The sequence below is a fragment of the Pelodiscus sinensis genome, chromosome 6, assembly GCF_049634645.1.
Source record: "Pelodiscus sinensis isolate JC-2024 chromosome 6, ASM4963464v1, whole genome shotgun sequence".
NCBI classification, from domain to species: domain Eukaryota; kingdom Metazoa; phylum Chordata; order Testudines; family Trionychidae; genus Pelodiscus; species Pelodiscus sinensis.
Genome location: NC_134716.1, coordinates 48556226 through 48576667, shown reverse-complemented (window position 1 = coordinate 48576667; position 20442 = coordinate 48556226). Strand labels below are relative to the sequence as shown.

The window sequence follows — 20442 nt, the reverse complement described above, 5'->3', positions numbered from 1 at the left end:
TGAGATATTTAGCACAGAGAACTTGTTGATGAATGATACAATGGAGTTTAATAGCTTTGCCTCCTTCTTCGATCACCTTGTTACAGATTAGGGTTGATAATCCACTTCGTTCACCAACCATGGCAGGTGCCCCATCAGTAATAATCCCAGTAACTTTGTTCCAAGGCAGTTTCATGTCATCTATGGCGGAACTAACAGACACAAATAAATCTTTTCCTCTTGTTTGGTCCGTAAGGCTCTGGAGGTCAAGTAGCTCTTCAGTCACATTCATTTCATCGTCCACCCCTCTCATAAAAATCAGCAACTGAGCTGTGTCAGATAGGTTCGTGCTTTCATCACAGGCTATTGAAAAGAAGTCAAAATCCACTCCTTTGGATGTCAACTGTCTCTTAATATCTGATGAAATCTCTTCAATTCTCCGTGCTACAGTGTTACGAGCCAGGCAAATGTTGGCAAACTCTTGCTTCTTCTCGGGACAGATATTCTCAACCATTTTCATAATGCATTCTTTGATAAAGTCACCCTCAGCAAAAGATTTGCAATTTTTAGCAATTAACGTTGCCACCTCATAGCTCGCCCTTGTGGCATTTTCATTTGACTAACGGGCTCTTATGAAAAATTTCTGTTGTGACATTAAAACAGCTTCAAGTTGCTTCAACTTTTCACTGCGGTCGTGCCCTGTAAGCTTGTCGTATGTGCTATGTCTCGACTGGTAGTGTCTCTTGACATTAAATTCCTTATAAACAGCCACAGTCTCTTGGCATATCAGACAAACACAGTGATTCTCTATTTCAGTGAAGAAATATTCCACTTTCCACCTGTCCTGGAAGCGGCGGCCCTCACTGTCAACTTTCCTTCTCTTATTTACAGTCGCCATTTTTTTAAATTGACCAGAAGGGGAAGGGATCATGTGAGTGCAGTGCCAGAGGTTTAATACACTGCCCAAGTAATACACTGCACTAATACACTGCCCAACAAGAATTCTCTTGCCTTTGTGCCTTGTGGCGAAGTCTCTAATGATGAGCTCCACGTGCCTGAGCCCGTTTGTGGCGAAGTCTCTAATGTTCGCAGCTCCACGTGCCTGAGCCCACCAGGAAGCTGACAGTGCGCAGGGCCAATCACAGATACTGAGCTTGAGCAGCTGCGGAGTCCGTTCCTGATCTCAGCAGCCGCGGAGTCCGTCCCTGCACTCTCATCCCCAAGGTAGAGGGCTTGCAGGGTCAGAGGCGGGCAGAGAGTGCAGGGCACGCTGGCCTCACGGCGGCCCGAGGGCAGGGCGAACCCGTAGCCAAGCGGGGGAGCGGGGCTGCGGACGTGCCCTACATGGAGGACTTTAGGACCGCAGCGGCCGCCATGGACGGCGGCGCCAGTCAGAGGAGCGCTGGGGAGCCAGGAGAGGGGGAGGAAGCGGGGGCTGTCCCTGCACTCTCAGCCCCAAAGCGGAGTGCAGGGGCAGGGTTTGGGACCGCGGCGACGGCGGCCCGAAGCGGCACGCTGAGCGCGCCAGTTAAAAAAAGCACCGGGGAGCCGGGAGAAGCGGGGGGCCGTATTAAATCCGACCGCGGGCCGCATTTGGCCCGCGGGCCGGACTTTGGACATGCCTGCCCTAGAGTAATTGGTTCTTTGACTTTTTTCCCATTACCAAGGAATCCTGCTCCTCTGGGATTTTGTACTGGTAAAAGACCTGAAGTGTTGTTGTGCTTATTCCACTCCTTATCTCACCACCACTCCTCCCAGGGCATATGTGGTGAGGACATCTAGGGTGCAGCTACAGCCTCAATGGACTCTGCTGGCCGAAAGAATCTTATTTCAGATGGGTGGAGAGTATGTAGAACAAGAGTGGAATCAATGTGGACACTTCTTGAACAACTACAGTTACTGTCAGAGAAGTAAGATTTTTTTTTCTTTGTCTTAAAAATGTAGCTGGGATGAAAAGGGTACAGAGAGAAGTGACTAATGTTTAGTAGGATAGTGGGACAGGGAATTACAGCATCTTATGATTGTTGTCCAAAAAGACACTAAATGGAGCAGTGCAGAAACTCCCCTTGATTCAAGATGATGCAGGACCTAGATGTACTGTGCTGAGGGTTGCTAGGCTCAAAGGCCCCGAGAATTTCCTGTGCTGTGTTCAGATGCTCAATAAACCATTAATTCTGTTTTATGCTAGCTGAGAGACAATCTAGTCTAGTGATCAGGTTTGCATTAGCATCTCTAGGCATGGAGTTTTCAGGAGTCCTCTCCCTGAGAGGACCCATTGCAAGAGACAGGTGTGCTGAAGGCTCAGAGAGATGTGGTTCCAGGAGGCGGAGGGGCCCTTAGTCTAGCTCAGGGTCAGTAACCTTTTCAAACCAAAGAGCCAAACTACATCAAAATTCACAACAACTGGTCAACAAAGAGCCAATATAAGAATGCCCAATAGCATGACTGAAAATATGTAACTTAATATTATTGATAATTGACATGATTAATAATAGCATAAATGAAACCTTGTACGCACAGACTTTATTTAATGGGACTTCTGCTGCTCCATCTTTTCTTTGAAATTTACCTCATAACTGGTAACATTTAGGTTCATGCATACATTCAAGCTATATGAGTGTAATGTATTTTTTTTTAATTTTGAATTTTTCGTTTTAATTTAAAAAGTTGTGTGTATTTTGGGAATGACAAAAGAGCCATATTTGCTTCCATACTGAGCCATAGGTTGCAGACACTTGGTCTAGCTCCTGAGAGAGAGTGGATCCCTGAGAACAGCTGTCACACTGAAGGAGGTTCCTCCAAGGGACAATAGGGGATCAAAAGAGAGCATTAGTTCTATGAATCCATGACAGATAAGTCTTGATTAACAATGACTAAACATGAGCACTTGGAAGGTAATAAAGTGATAGGGAATAGCCAGCATGGGTTTGTGAAGAACAAGTCATGCCAAACTAATCTGATAGCTTTCTTTGATAGGATAACGAGCCTTGTGGATAAGGGAGAAGCGGTGGATGTCATATACCTAGACTTTAATAAGGCATTTGATACGGTCTTGCATGATATTCTTATTGATAAACTAGGCAAATATAACTTAGATAGGGCCACGATAAGGTGGGTGCATAATTGGCTGGATAACCGTAGTCAGAGAGTTGTTGTTAACGGTTCTAAATCCTGCTGGAAAGGGATAACAAGTGGAGTTCCTCAAGGGTCTGTTTTGTGACCCGTACTGTTCAATATCTTCATCAATGACGTAGATATTGGGATAGAGAGTACGCTTATTAAGTTTGCAGATGATACCAAACTGGGAGGGGTTGCAACTTCTTTGGAGGATAGGGACATAATTCAAAATGACCTTAGCAAGTTAGAGAAATGGTCAGAGGTAAACAGGATGAGGTTTAATAAAGAGAAATGCAAAGTGCTCCACTTAGGAAGGAACAATCAGTTCCATACATACAAGATGGGAAGCGACTGTCTAGGAAGGAGCATGGCGGAAAGGGATCTAGGGGTCATAGTGGACCACAAGTTGAATATGAGTCAACAGCGTGATGCTGTTGCAAAAAAAGCAAATATGATTCTAGGTTGTATCAACTGGTGTGTTGTAAGCAAAACTCATGAAGTCATTCTGCCGCTCTACTCTGCACTAGTTAGGCCTCAGCTGGAGTACTGTGTCCAGTTCTGGGTGCCACATTTCAAGAAAGATGTGGAGAAATTGGAAAGGGTACAGAGAAGAGCGACAAGAATGATTAAAGGTTTAGAGAACATGACCTATGAAGCCAGGCTTCATGAACTGGGCTTGTTTAGTTTGGAAAAAAGAAGATTAAGGGGGGACATGATAGCGGTTTTCAAATATCTAAAAGGGTGTCACAAGGAGAAAGGAGAAAATTTGTTCCTCTTGGTTTCTGAGGACAGGACAAGGAGTAATGGGCTTAAAGTGCAGCAGGGGAGGTTTAGATTGGACATTAGGAAAAAATTCCTAACTGTCAGGGTGGTCAAATATTGGAATAAATTGCCAAGGGAGGTGGTGGAATCTCCCTCTCTGGAGATATTTAAGAACAGGTTAGATAGACATCTGTCAGGGATGGTGTAGACGGAGCTTGGTCCTGCCTTGTGGGTGGGGGGCTGGACTCGATGACCTCTTGAGGTCCCTTCCAGTCCTACTATTCTATGATTCTATGTGCAAAGGCCATTGTGGTTTTTCTTTTGATAACAAGCTCAAATATTAAGCAAGAAGAAACATAGAGTGGTAGTGGTGGTGGAAGAGGAACTGGATAAAATTAGAGCAATAAATTTAGAACCGATAATAGGAAATGTTACTTTACATGAAACATAGTTAACCAGTGAAATGCACCAACCCAAGCTGTTGTCAAGGCATATGTTGTGGCTGATTTTAAAGGACTGTTTTGCTTTTATGACCCTTAGTGTCATTTTGAGCTATGTATTAGTGATGAAAGTGACTAGTGGACTACCTGTTAAGCATATGGTTATTGGGTAGTTGAGTAGTGACTCGACTAGTCACTCCCCCTCGCCTGCTGCCTCTATCAGAGAGAGGCAGCAAAGGGGAGAGCGGGAGATGGCTTAAGAGCCGGGTCTCCCCAGCACTGTCTCCACAGGGGCCAGGGAAGTCAGAGACTTCCTGCTCCTGCTGCGCCTCTCCATTTGAAATGTACAAGAGCCATCCATGGCTCTTGTATATTTCAAAGGCAGAGGCGCAATGAGATAGTGAGCACCTCCCTTATTGACTAATTGAGTAGTCGATGGAAATTCCATTGACTACTCAATTAGTTGATTAATCAAAATTTAACATCCTTACTATGTACACCAAAACAGTAAGTGGAATCTTATCCCATGTTAGAATTGTAAAATCCCCAGCAAGGGACAGTTGCACATTTGTTAAAGTATATTTTGAGAGTGATATCTTTTGCAGTCTGTGAAGGGACGAGTTACTGTTGCAAGCAAGATAGTAGGCCACATTCTCCCAATATTCTCATATAGTATAATATTTCCTGTGTTCCTTCAGAGTCCATTTGATTTTCATTTCTGCCCCAAATTGGACTGCTTAGAATTTGTGTGGGCTGATGTGAAAATGAAAATAAACTATATTTGAAATCCAAAATAGCAACTCTGATTGAGTAGTGCTGATGATCAAACTTCAAACAAAACAACTAGGGTATGTTTTCCCCTTTCTCAGCTAGGATATCATATGTTACAGGCTACTGTGATGGTTGCTGTGATGGTTCTACTTGCCCTTGAAAAGCTTCACTTGAGAGGAAGGCTACATTTTTTTCTTTCTAATTTTCATGAAGGGCTTTATTTAGTTGGGATTTAAAAGCTAACATTTAATAAAATCCTAAATTGATGGCTTATTACGGATTCTCAAACTAGTTTTTTGAATAAAATTAAGTTCTTGAAAGCACTCACAACCTGCCTTTTAAGAGGAAAAATGTGTAGCTCATAAGCCACTTTTAAATTTAATTTTCTATTGTAAAAACTAAATATGAATCAGCTTAACTATGTGATTTTTGTTTTTAAAATTGGGAACAGAAACATAAGAATGGCCATACTTGGTCAGAGCAAAGGTTCATCTAGCTCAGTATTGAATGAACAGAACAGGTAACCAAGTGATCCATCCCCTGTCACCTATTCCTAGGTTCTGACAAATGAGAGGCGAGGGACAGCATCTCTGTTCATCCTGTCTAATAGCCATTGATGGACCTATCCTCCTTGAATTTATCCAGCTCTTTTTTAACCCTGTTATAGTCTTGGCCTTCACAGCATCCTCTGACAAGGAGTTCCACAGGTTGACTGTGTATGTTGTGAAGGAGTACTTCCTTTTGTTTGTTTTAAACCTGCTACCTATTATTTTCTTTTGCTGAGCCCTAGTTCTTGTGTTATGCGAAGGAGTAAATAACTCTACTTTATTCACTTTCTCCACCACTAGTCATCATTTTATAGACCTCCATCATAGCCCTTTAGTCATCTCTTTTCTAAGCGGAAAGTCCCTGCAGCAGAAGCCCTTGTTTGTGGTGGCCCGGGCTGCTTGGCAGCGGAGGCCCAGGCTGCTTGGCGGCAGCAGCCCCTGTCTGCGGTGGGGTCCAGTTCCTTGCTGGAACCCCCATGGACAGGGGCTGCTGCTGGAGCAGCCTTTGCCTATGGTGAGCCTTGGTCCCCCACGGATAGAGGCTGCTTTGCAGCAATCTCCCCATTTCTTCCCCCTGCCTCTGATAGAGGCAGCAGGGGGGACAGGTGGCACAATGGAGATGGTGCTGGAGGGAACTGGCTTTTAAGCTGTCTCCCCTTAGCACTGGCTCCTGTTCGTCTCCTCCCTCCCCTACTGCCTCTCATAGAGGCAGCAAGGCATGGGGGGGGGGGGGGGGGGTTGAACAAGTAGTTGATACACTAGTTGACTGCTCGCTTATATCCCTGGTGGAAATGTTAAGTTCTCAGCAGAAAAAGAGTATCACTCCTCTACTAATATCAGGGGCAGATCCCCAAGCTGGACTTCAGTTAAAAGGACTCCATGGTCTGGATTGCATGCCCTGAGAGTACAGTACCAAGACCATTGGCTCCAAAGCTAGTTGTTTCCAGTATAAAGGCTAGAGCCCTTGTGGGGCTTAGTTTGGCATAGAGTGCTTTGGCATTGATTGTTATCTTGGCACTGCTGGAGCTTAGTCCTTGGCTCAGAGTGTATCAGTATGGAGCATGTGAACAGTGTCAGCCATGGGGCACTGTACTCCCTCATCCACAATTGTGGCACTAGCCTTCTCAGTAACGGGGAAGGAGCTCTAGATATTAGGAGCTAGAATCTACTCTACTTTTCTTAGAGCCGACCGTCCAGTCCACAATATGGATGGCCAATTCTGTTTTGCCAATTCTGAGTGCCTACCCAGGGTTAAATCTCTAGAACAACCTTATACCATCAGTAGCCCTTTCCTAGAGATAGAATGCTTATATTTCATCATCTGAATCTCAACACGGAGAGGGAATTTTCTTATTTATTCCTCAGGGACTGCTTATTATGAATTGTGTGACTTCCCTTCACATAGATTTAGTTCTCCTAGGAATTATGAGGGTTAAAAACATACCTTTAATCTTCTGGGCCCTTAGGTCCTTACCTGCCAATGTTGTTGTACAGTATTGGAACTCTGGGATCCATATGGAGCAGTTCATCACTCCCCTGATTACCCACTAGGCTGAGAAGCTCCTCCTCCATTCAAAAACAAAAATTGCTGGTGCTTTGGATGGCTATACATAATCCTCAACCATAATCCTGGAAGAAATTTTTGAAGATCAACACCTTCAGACTGAAGTTTTAGATACATGTACAGTAAAACTCCAATAGTCCGGCATCCAATAGTCCGGCATCAAAATGGCAAGATCCTAGTGAGTGAGCTTCGGCAAAAAATGAGTCGCAAGGTAACAGCGGCAGCAGCTGAACTGAGCAAAAAGGGTAAAAAAGGCTTTAAAAAACTAAAACATTACATTATACTGTATACAGTATATACAATAAAAAGGGTTAAGAACACTTTATATACAGTATATAATGTCTGTCTGTCTGTCTGTCTGTCTGTCTGTCTGTCTGTCTGTCTGTCTGTCTCTCTCTCTCTCTCTCTCTCTCTCTCTCTCTCTCTCTCTCTCTCTCTCTCTCTCTCTCTCTCTCTCTCTCTATCTATCTATCTATCTATCTATCTATCTATCTATCTATCTATCTATCTATCTATCTATCTATCTATCTATCTATCTATCTATCTATCTATCTATCTATCTATCTATCTATCTATCTATCTATCTATCTATCTATCTATCTATCTATCTATCTATCTATCTATCTATCTATCTATCTATCTATCTATCTATCTATCTATCTATCTATCTATCTATCTATCTGGTTTATAGTACCTCCTGATAGTCCGGCATATCTGATAATCCGGCACCACCAAGGTCCCATAGGTTCCGGATTATCGGAAGCCTACTGTATATAGGCCTTATCCCTGAATAAGGCCGTGATCCCAGCTGCACTGTATAACCCAAGTGACTAAAAGAGCTCCAAGAGCTATTCACATACATAGCAGGAAACGCCATACAAACTTCAAGCTTGGATGTAGGCATGTGTCATTCTCCATTAATGAGGCTCTATTGTACTCGACCAAGCACATTTGGCAACGTTCTAGGAAGGTTACCCCATTTCTGAAAGTAAATAAAAGATACAAGGTGCTATTTACTAGGTCAGAATATTTTTATATATACCTATTACCTGACATGTTGAGTCACTTGGCAGCTAATGAAAAAAATAGCATTAACTAAAAATGACTCCTGGGGAAAGGGAACCAAAATGTCTTGACTTACTAGGTTTTAATGTTACTTTACTGTTAGCTCACAATTCAGATTTCAAACTGACACATTGTTGGCCTGTTAAGACTTCTTGAATTGTGAGAAATGTTTTCATCTTATATTATAAATTATCTCAGGAAAGCAGAGTGGATTTAAATCTTTAGTTATAAAAGGGTACTGTTGATCGCTAAAATGTCTTTACAGGTAGCTTTAGACACTGACAGTATAAATTTGCAGTCTATGACAACCAGGGGCGGACTGGGAGCTGGGGGCATGGTTAACAGAGGTCGGGGTGTGGCTATGGGAGGGGGGGGGGGCAAAGTAAATTTTAAAAAAATTCTTTGATGTGAAAAGGTGGGCCGTTCTCAACCCATTTCCCGGGCCTATTTTGATTGCCAGTCTGCCCCTGATGACAACTCCATAGTTTGGAGCTAGTGCACCTCTTTCAGGGTCTAGTTTTCCAAGAGAAGTCCTGTCAATGTGTCAGTCTGAGAGAGATTGTAAATTACATACTCTGAGGTTGCAAGGCTTTTATTTATTGTTTTACTGCAAATTACCAACTCCTTCAGAGCTTTGCAAAAATCCTTTGCAGTGTTTCACTGAAAGTATGAAGGGTCTTCTGATTTCATCCAAGAGATTATCTAATGGGTTGTTGGATATATTAAACTTTATTGTGAGTTAGATAGTTCATTAAACCCCAGTTATGAGAGCCAATCCTATTAGGCACATGACACCTCTGTGGCTTCCCTCCAAAGTATTTCCATTTTGGTAATCTGTAAGGAAACTGGGATTCATTGCATACTTTTACTAAGTGCTTTTCCATTGTGGAAACATTTAGGCCTGATGCTTCTTTTGACAGAGCAGTGCTGCAATCTTTAAGTAAACCCTGAGTACCCACCTCCTTATATTATACAACTGGTTGGGAATCACCAGGAGGGGAATAGATACATTTTAAATACTTGAAAAAAGACAGTTTATTTACCTTTATAATAGTTGGGCTTTGTAAATGTCCCAGTTGAGTGCTCCTTATTTTCCACTTACTATATTGCTGCCCAATTCTTTGATATACTCTTGAGGTGTAACAAATTTTCTAGAGCAAAGTTGGAATTGAGTGTGCAGCTGCTTAGTCCCTGTCATCAGAGGTAACCCTTTAGATGCCTTGAAGCGTCAACATAACATCTTCCACAACATAATATCTTCCACGCCAAAGTGTGTGCCTTCCAGTTACAGTTTAACTCTCTCAGGAGGCAAATAGTGAGTATAAAGCATATAACTCCCAATAATTTGCACAGATTCTTAACACCATTGCTCTTTTACAAATAAAGCCCATGAAAGTATAGATCATTTAGAAACCAAGAAACATCCTAACTGCAATGACCTTCACTAGCTCACTCTTACCCTTCGGAGTCCTTAAGGAACCAATCTGTTTAGTAAGGTAGGCAGGATCTCCTGCCTCATCAAACTTCTACATGCTGGGTTGTTTCTCCCACATATTGAGCTGGAGAAAAATGGCCCTTTGAGTAGAGCAGTCCTTGCGTGCTTAAAACTTAAAGATCTCTTTGTCAGGTTCTCAGCCTTCTCTTGTTATCAGAGATCCTAACCAAGAGACATTAGCAAGGTCAGTGGGGTGGGGGACTTGCAAGCCTGTTTGCCTTGGGCAGCAGCCATCAGTTTACAAGCACAATCATCAAAGTTTAATTTTGTTACTACACCAGTCGGATGCTCAGTTGTTTCCTAAAATTAATGACAATGAAAATTGACCTTCAACTTAACATGCAGGATTTTACAACTACAATTTTCTGTAATAGAGGCATTTTTGATTGACAAAATTTGGAGATGAAATGGCTAAATGTTACTGAAATGTTAAGAAGGGGTAAATATTTACCTGTGTTCTTGTAACCATCACGACCAAATAAACTCTGAAAATTAAAAACAAAATATATTGCCAATCCTAAAATACTATAGAAAATGTTATTAATATATTCATTGACAAATACTGTAGTTATTCATCAGTGGCTTTAAATTTCTGGTGTGAAAAAAAAATTATATACGAAAGGGTTTTTTCAGCTATTTTGTTTGCCATGTAGTTAAATGGCAATAGTTTTTAGAAATCACTCAGTCTGTCACGCTGTTTAATTTTTCTTGAAAATATGCTTTTTAACAGTTATAAAAGTGACATACCTGCCACTGGTCACTTTTCATAAATGGAATTTTGTGCAGCGTAGAGGTGATTACCAGTGAAGTCCTCTTTACATTTTCTTTCACTTTGAATTCAACACAAAACTAGGTTATTTTAATTTTACTTTAATTTATTTGATACATTTCATTTAGTAAGTATATTCTGTACCTTACTGATTTATTGTCCTTTTAAGGTTTATTCTGTATGTATAAATTAGCTATTTCTGTAAAGCGAGTGGGATGTTCTGTGTGGTATTTGAAAGTTTTGAGTCACATTTTAATTATGCAAACACGTGTATTTGGTCTACAAAGCATGAGTTTTTCCTTTCATTCCTGAAAGTGGTTTTAGATACAATGATAAAGATTTAAGTAGTACTTGGTTGCGTTTTTATGTTGGTTTGTCAGACAAATGGCTGTCAGTGTAGAAGACTGCTTGATGAAATAACTAAAAATCATTTATCTCTGTTGTGGCACTGCCAGCAGCAGCTTTAAATGAGATTAATTTTTAGTGGAGGGCAAACTTTTATGTGCTTTAAATTGAAGCACAATCTGTTTACTTTAATTTTTTTGTGTTACATATAATTAACAAACATATTTCTGTTTAAACAAGGTCTCTCTATTCTTACTTGATCTTTCAGTAAAATGTATTTGTCACATTACTATAGTGTAGTTTTTATGCAAAGCTATGAATTTATTTTCTTGATGAAGCTTGGTTTTGATAGAACTTTTTTATAAGACCCGGATATTAGATAATGCCGAAAGTTACTGTCAAAGTAGGGAAAAAGTTAGCACTAAATGTTTGTTTTCCAAATGTGATTGTAAGCAGGAGATAAACTTTTCCCGTAAGTGTTTATGGACAGCTCTGATTGGGTGACCCTGACCCTGTTGAAATCAGTGGGAGTTTTGCCATTAACTTCAGTGGAGCCAAGGTTTCACCCATTAATTTTAGTGGGAATTAGAATTGCATGTATATCTGTGGACAGAGATATTTACAAGGGGCCTGGGAACTGTGTTTAATGTTTAGGAATTAAGCAATAACTGTATTAAGGTTGGTCTTGTGTTTCTCTGTAGCTTGGTATCACAAGAGAAGGAAAAAGCCTATTTGCAGTATGTTGTATATAACCTCTAGCTCACAATCTGCAACCTTTGGAGGTATGTCGAGAGATGGTGTTGGGAAGGATTAGGCAAAACAGAACCTGGGACTTCAATTGTTGTCCTCTGAAGAAACTTGTGAAGGCTCAGTCTGTAAGGCTATCTGTTGCCTGAAAATCTGGAGCTACTTCTTGACTGTGAGGATTGACAAAGTAGTATTTTCAGATGCTTTAAACTTTTAAGGGAATGGAGGCATATTAATACAGTAACTAGGAGAGCATGGGCCTTTGCTTGTAGCTGCAGTCTTTTTCATGACTGCCTTTGGTAATGAGCCTTTGCTAGTTTGTGAGCAAGCTCTTGAGAAGAAATATCTCTGAGTAGTTGATTTGCAAAATAGATCAAGACATTTAAAAAATAGTTTGATCATGGACTGATTCTTTTAAAGAGGACAAAAATATTAAAATTGTTGGTAGTCCAGCTCTCCCCAAACCAAAAGATGCTGAAGTCGAAGTTAAAGAAACACTGTTTATATGAAACTCTCACTTCTCTCTGAAATTGTTTTAGCTATTATGTTACAATATCTAAGAATACTAAAAAAAGACTAGGAAAAAAACACTTTTTTTCAGTTTGCTGTGGTAATTTGACACCATTCTGTGTCAATAGAACAGAGAAATTTTTTAAATAGGAAAAATATAGCTGTAAAACCACGGAAGTTGGCTGGGATATTCAAGAGCAGATATAGAAACTATTTCGAGTTGTTTAACAATTATATTTTAGGTTGACAGTGACCCTTTTAACACTTGCAATCCTTATTTCTACTTTTAACCAAGTTTTGTGCAGAAAATTGATTGAATTTCTATGAATGTCTGTCTTTTAAAGGACCTGAAGAAGAGTTCAAAACCTTGCCTTTTTCACCAACAGAAGTTGGTTTGATAAAGGATATTACCTCATCCCCCTTGCCTATTCCAAAAGACAAATATTCTTTGTAAAGTGAGAAGCCTGCAATTGATGAAGGTCTTTTTGAAAGTACTTACATTTTTGCTGAAAACCATTTATATTATACATCTTGAAAACAAAACATCACTACCAGCAACAAAATCCTACAAGTGCTTCTCAGACTCATAATGACACTGTGTTCTATAATATGTGATACATTCATAGGCCCACTATCTGTTCTCATTGTACAGTTGGTTCTGTATTCATTTTTTAACTGTGTGTGAAGTGAATAGTATATTTCAATTTGTATGGTAGATGCAAATTTTGAGTCAGATTTTTAACTAAGGAACGGTATGCTTTTTTTTTTTCTCCCGAACTGTAAGAAGTTGGTGTCAGAAAAACAGTGCTTCTGTTTTTATTCACACCTTTTCCTCTTCAGCTTTCAAAGCATATTTTGGTGTCTTGTAAAGCACTCTGTTTAGTTAGAACTTTATAAATAAAAATAATAGTTTTTTTATGTGCTTTCATGTTCAAATTTTGTTTGACTCATAGATTCCTCATAAGTTTTTGGTATGTGAAGTCTGTATATTACTGAGGTAGATAATTGCACCTATTCCTCTTCAATGCACATTTGACCCAACTTTCTATGACTTCACAATTCACTTATTTTACTGTTGTCAATATAGCGCTGTCCTTACACTTGGAAAGTTGGCTTGTATCTGATAGTTCTGCCTAAACTTAACAATTCTAGCTGTAGATAATATGTTTATTTATATTCTGTAGATGCTATATTCAGAATCTATTTCCCATTTTGCTTGGCACTAAATATGCATATATTAAGACATTTCCTGCCCCCAAGAGTTTACAGCAAATATGACTAAACACAACAAATAAATAGATTGATAAGATGAAGGTCAAAGGAACAGTGAAACAATTATGGCTAATATTAAAGGCTGTAGTTACATTACTGGATCTGTTGTGTAGTCCACCTCCATGGCATAGGTGGAGTTTAAGAATAGTTTTAGAAGAGGTTAATATATAGTAGCTTTTTGTTTTTCACAGAGACACATCCACCTTCTCCAATGCATAAGGGGCTATGTGGGGAAAAAATGTAAAGTACCTTAGGGTAAACTGAATTGTTGAGTGTCAAAGACTGGAATCTTTGGTAGAATGAGAATGAAAGCGGAAAATGAAGAACAAGAGCTAAGTTTTGGCTACGTTGAGTTTGATGACTGCATATCCACATAGTTATTTTAGTTTGTTCAGAAAGAGACAGTGTCAGAAAGGGGAAAGGTAAACCTGTGAGTTTAGTATAAAAATGATAGTTAAAGCCATGCTTTTGTATGAAGGAATCCAGAGAGAGGGTATAGGAGGAGATGAATAGAGTCCAGTAAAAAAATTGGTTCAACCTTGTTCTGATCCAATAAAGTACTCAAACATATGTTTAAGACCTTTGCTGTATTAGAGCCTGATGTTTTTTTCCTGAAATGGGCAGGTGGAGATGCTGCTTGTGGGGAATAATTTTATTTTGGGATGAAAACCTGTTCAATGTGTGCCATTGGTTGTATGTATTGTGTTTAACCTTTATGTACACATGCCAAAAAGTGTTTTAATGGTAGCCTTTTTACAAATCAGAGAAAAATATTCCATTAATTTTAGTGGGAATGACATAAACGATGTCTAGAGAATACAGGCACATAGGTTGACTAATTATGTCTTTTTCTTTTACATAATATTCTACTGTTGCAGGGAATGGACTCTCTGTATTAGATTTCTTTCATCTTTAGATATTGTGATTAAGTCTGTATCTCTCTTTTCTGAAGGGAAAAAAAGGGCAATTTTCATGGAGCAAGTTTCACAGTACATTTAAATTTTACAACACACATTGTAATGAACATAATATTGTATAAGTAAGTTTATAGACATGCCTTGTTAATTGGAGAAAGAAACAATTTCCAGTTCAATGTTTAACTTTTTAGAGCTGTATATGGAAAACTCCAAAAAACAAAGAATAATGTATAACTTTTTAGAATAAAGTTATGTAAAATCAACTTGAACATGTGAGCATACTGGAATTCCTACTTAAGAAGTTTTTATTCAATTTAAATTAATTCTGCTTCCATGTAGACATGCACATTCATTTTTTCATGTTCTGTTTCTCTAGTAAAAGAACACGAAACCAGAGGAGTACTTTTCTTTCGGGACACATTTGAGAAAAGTGGACACAAACATGACAGTTGAATGCATAGAATCCTAGAACTGGAAGGGACCTCAAGAGGTCATCAAGTCCTGTCCCTTGCCTTCCTGGCAGGACCAAGCACTGTCTAGATCATCCCTGACAAGTGTCTGTCTAACCTGCTCTTAAATATCTCCAGTGATAGAGATTCCACAGTCTCCTTAGGCAATTTATTCCCGTGTTTAACCACCCTGACAGTTAGGAGTTTTTTTTACTGATGTCCAGCCTAAACCTCCCTTGCTGCAATTTAAGCTGATTGCTTTTTGGCCTATCGTCAGAGGCCTAGGAGAACAATTTTTCTCCCTCCTCCTTGTAACATTTAGATACTTGAAAACTGCTGTCATACCCCCTCTCAGTCTTCTCTTTTCTAAACTAAAGAAGCCCAATTCTTTTTCTTCCCTCATAGGTCATATTTTCTAGAACTTTAATCATTTTTGTTTTTCTTCTCTGGACCATCTCCTATTTCTCTACGTCTTTCTTGAAATGTGGTGCCTAGAACTAGTCACAGTACTCCAATTGAGGCCTAATCAGCTCAGAATTAATATATTGCAGTTGTGTTGTCTATCAAGATTTGTCATTTGTCATCTCTTGAATTTTGGGAGAAGTATCAGTTGAAGAAAAAATTAATCCAAGTGGATAGTATTCATTTCACAGTTTTCACTGTAAAAATTCAGTTTTATATTTTCTTTGAACGATGAGAAGAGTTAGAATAGCTGATTAATTTGAAGTTGCATATTTCAAAGTGCACCTGAATTTTATTGACATAGTATGATAATATTCTACCTTTGAATACTATTTACAATACTGCAATTATTTTACTAAAATATGTATAAAATGTCACTTGCAGGTGCTGACCTTAAGGAAAGAGCCAAAATGCACTCCAGTGAAGTTAGTTCTTTTGTCTCAAAAGCAAGAGCAACTATTAATGAAATGGGTAAGTAAAATAAACTCACTAGTGAACAGTTTGCAGAGCTCGGCTTCTTTAATCTCTAAAGGTCAGATCAAAGAAGTGACATAAACATGTATGATTAATTCTTGCTATGCGATAGGATATCCAAACTACTTATGTCAATGAGATAATTATGAGTCACTGCTGGCACAGTGATATTTTAAAATGTGCACAATAGGTTTTGAGTTCTTATAGAATAAATTAAGGTACTGTTTCACAGATTGATTAACAATATAGCTAAGTGGTTTGGAATCAGGTTTACTTGGAGGAAGAATTGCAGTTCTGTGCCCCCTAAGTGGTATGGGGCTCAGTTGTATTGTCCTTTTCCTCTGTTGTGTATATACATTTATTACAGCATTTGATACATCTTATAAATGTTTTAAACATGTGCTATTGATGGAAAATGTGGTTTTATGACATTACAAAATATTGTTTAATCTACTTTGTTATAGTAGTGTCTTCTGGCAATGATCGTTTTAGTTTTAATTTCCATTTTATGGTAAATGTTCCCTTTAGAGCTTAATTTGCTTTTGTGCATTTTGGAATATGAAATCTCCATCCAAGTGACATTTCTGTATATTTAAAAACAACAGTGATCATGATGCTATTTATGTATTTTTGTTCGTCTCTAAGGTGCTACAGAACCATTTTTTAAAAATATTTTTTTAGTTATAGACTAACACGGCTACCCTTCTATGATTTTTGTAGATTGTAATTTGATTGGTTTTGACAGGATAATGTATTTTTATTAAAAGGAAGATCAATCCAACATAGTATCTCTGAAGCAATCCTATTTGTAAATTTAAACTACAAAAAGTACTATTGTGTGTTAAAGAACCCAATCAGACACAAATATGACAGTCCCTGAAGACCCAAGCAACATTTTTTTTTTAAAAGGATTACTCTTTTAAAAACGTACTTTGTAATCCTCTAGGTTTTGCTGTATGGGATTTACCTTATTTTTAAAGAAAATGTTGGCGCATAAACATCTTAAATTATAGGACTGTGCGTCTTGTTTGTTTTAAATATTAAGGTGCTTGAGAAGGTAGATATTTAAGATGCTTGAGAACCGTTGAAGAAAATGGAGTGGCTTCCAATGTACATTAGTAAAAATTACAGCCGTATTTGAACCTTGAGAGTCCGTGTATGTCATGACAGAACCCAGTGTATAATCTGTCTGAAATCAATAGGCTCCCATAAAGTGTAAATCAGACCAAAGTTTGATGTGTAAGATTTTTGGTTTGTCATGGGGAGCTAGAGAGAGATCTTCATGTCACATTTATAATTAATCCATTTTTAACACTTGAAAATTGCTCTGGAGGAGCCAATAATATTTTAAAGAATAATTTTATATTGTGGTTCCATGTTAATATTGGATCAACTTCATAATTTGGATTGGCATAATGCTGTGAATGAAAACAATAAGCCATATCTTGGAAATAACTATTTTAAAAAAAAGTCTTTGTAGGGGAGTTCTTGGTGATACTTCAGTCTGATTCCCTTTGCTTTTCCTTTAAAGTAGCCAAGATCTTGAGGCTGTTTTTATATATATTTAATAAAACAATCAGAAAGGAATAAACTATTAGTTCCTTGCAGTAAATATTTAATTAAGTGGTAGTGCTGGCATTCTGGTTGGCCTATAAAGCAATGGTAAAAAGTTGTTGAAAAGATTTTCTTTGACTCGCAGTTAATTTTTAGATAGAGGTAATAATTGTAAAGACTTTTCCCTGAATGAGAAGATGGGAATCTTTCTACCCTTAAAGTTAAAATAAAAATAAATATTCCTTGGAACTGGTAAAGTTTTTGGATTTTTACATTGGGATAAATGGGGGAGTGAGAGAAACCACTTTATCTTTTTTTTTTGCCTAACGTTTCAAAAGTGTGTTGGGAAAACTGGCGATTCTTTAATTTAATTAGATCTTGTGGGAAGTTGTGTAAGTATTGAACATTCAAAAGTATAGATTCATTGTTATAAAATGGGCCTAGACTTAAATGTTACGTTGATACTGAATTTTAGAAGACCAGAAATACTACTCATAACAGAGACAATTTTTCATTCTTCTATTTACTTTCTGTATTTACTTTCTCAAAAAAGGGGAGGCAATTGTGCCTTTACCTTGAAAAAGGCACTTGGTATCTTAGCCATCTCATTCATTTTAAAATTATGTGAATCCTAATGTAGAAGGTTTTAGTAAGTTAATATGGTACTCTGACTAGAGCTGGAGAGACATTTTTGATCATTTGTTTTGGTAGAAAATGCAGATTTGTCAAAAATGAAACTATTTGTAACAGGGTTGGGTTTGATTGTTTGGATTTGAAAAAAATGTTGAGAAAGGTTTGAAATTGTCAACCTGTGTTTTGTAAATGGTTTTTTAAAATTACTTTTAATTGTGTAATGTAAGCTAATTAAACTGAAAAAAGGTGGAGATTGAAATAAAAATTTAAAACTTATCAAAATGATTTTTGATTGACTTTCCTTTTCCTCCTCCTCCAATCCAAAAAGAGAAAAAAAAATAGGGTTCACAAATATTTTTGAGATTTTAGCTGTTCATCCTGATTCAAGATGGGGTAAAAATTGTGAACTCTCAAAAATATCCCTGTGTTGAGAAACAATATATGTATTTTTACCTGAAAGATAATGGGAATAGGTTGTTCAGAGTTATACCAGGGGACCATCCACATGTGAAGCTATTTACTTACTTTTATATTCTTATATTTTGACCTTTTTTCTTGTGTAATATTTCAAGTAATATGTTAATTACATCTTTTTGGCATTATTGTTTTGTGTGTTCAATGCCGACAGTACATGCCATGACAGGATTAATATTACTCTTATTCTGAAACATTTCTGTAAAATAGTTTGCAATTTGTCTTCTCCATCATGAAGCTGATTAAGATTATTTTAAAAAAAAGTATACCTTAGAAATAGGAGATCAATGTGGTGTGAGGTGTATTATGCCTCTATGAATAGAAATGAGCATTAATCTTTTAACATGTCAGGTTTTCAGTTCTTCTTTTTTTCTTCTGAAGGAGTAGTCTAGCATTACAAAAACTAATTTTAGTTGAGCAAGTGGGACAGTGAATTTGCATTGGATTCCTGGCAATGAATCAGTACACTGAAAACAAGCAGATGAAGATGTTTTTTCTCTCCAGAAGCAAACATAATGTCAAGAGACACTTTGAGTGGCCGGGGGAGGGGGGGGGGGGGATCTTCCAACAATTATTTGTCATTTGTACAAATGCTGTAGCAACATATTTTTCAGTTTCTTGTTTTGTCCCTTTTCTGTGCAGATTTAACAATGGAAACCAGTTTCAAATATGCACTACTTTCTGCTCTTCATAACGTGTTCTATTTCTGAAAACAGGTTTATATTCAGATGTTTGACCTAGAAGGTACTTTTAAAGTGACTTGTGTCTAAGAAAAAGAACTGTGTGGCCAAAATAGATGAGAGACATATTGCTTATGATTTAATAACCATTAAAATCAGCCTTCTGGATTGGTATGCTTAGCTTTTTGTAGTTACTGACAATTTGATTATATTTTTGTTCATATGCCAGTTTTAGTGGTTTAAAGATGTAGTATCCTAAATTAGGAATGTAACGGAAAAGTAGGGTTTCAACAAAAATACTGGACACACTTGACATTACATCACAATCTACATTACATCTTATTTAGAAAATACTGGACATTTATATTTTCTCATTTATATTTTCTCAGTTTGTTTCCTGAAGAGAGAGCTCAAATATTGCACTGTCCAATTCAAAACGGGACATCTGGCAACCCTACAGAAAAGATTTTTCTAGAAATTGAAATCATATTGCACTTGTTTGCTACTGTATTTAGATATATTTTTTTATGATAGAATAATTAATGACTTCATGCTAAATTTGGGAGAAGTATTAAGCTTACAGTAACTATCATTTGGTATAAAAATAAACATTTGAAAAAAAAAACTGAAGAAATTGTACTGAGCTATTAGCTGTGGCTCTGAATGCTTGAAGTTGAGGGGGAAAATATCAAAGCATGCTGCTATTTTTAGCACTAGTTGTTTTTGCTAAAATTATACGAGAGTTGTGTGGGTTGTTTTTATAGAGCAGGAACATAAGACTACTTGTCCATTACTATATTCTACCTTGAGACTCTGCATTACTGACGCAAGGCTGCTTTTATCCTGAATGTTCTCGGGGGTGGGTGCACATGAGTAGATTTGCCTACATGCACACAGTTTCAAAAGGGTTTCTGGCTAAATTAAATCAAAGGCTTATTGGCACACAGCCATCTACTTTTTTGAGACTTTGGAAATAAATAACACCTTGTGCCAAATTGTCAGCTGATGTAAACTTAAATAGCTACAGTGAAGTCAATGGTGTTGTAGCTACATATGCCAGCTGTGGATCTGTCCCTTTTTATTTACATAGTATATTCATATTCTAGCTGTAACTCCTTGTTAGTTGGAACATGGTAGCCATTCTGTGCCAGCAAAAAATGTGTTTAGAAGGAGAATGAAAAAATGTAATAATGAGAATTCATGTTTGGCAGTTTTATATGCAATTACTCCAGCTGGAGTTTGGCTACAGCTTTTATGTGTGTGCTAAAACCTCTGTAGATCTTGATATCTAACTCCAGCCCAAGAGTGGTAAGCCCTGATTTTATATTCTGTCTGAAAGCAGCACAATGCTTCCTAGCACCATATTGGATCATTGATTTTTTTTTTCTTCAAGCCCTAGCTCATGACCATTTCAC

At 38.0% G+C, this 20442-nt stretch overlaps 1 protein-coding gene across 7 annotated transcripts in view; it reads left to right on the top strand.

The window, feature by feature from the left end:
• Positions 1-20442, top strand: part of AUH (AU RNA binding methylglutaconyl-CoA hydratase) — a 229250-nt gene that overhangs the window by 49082 nt on the left and 159726 nt on the right. For 6 of the 7 annotated variants that reach the window (XM_075931897.1, XM_075931894.1, XM_075931898.1 and 3 more), the window contains one exon: positions 15597-15683. In XM_075931897.1, the coding sequence (XP_075788012.1) occupies positions 15597-15683 (87 nt within the window). Of the gene's footprint in view, positions 1-11250; positions 11638-15596; positions 15684-20442 lie in introns of those variants that run through there. The other variant, XM_075931900.1, reaches the window with a different exon arrangement.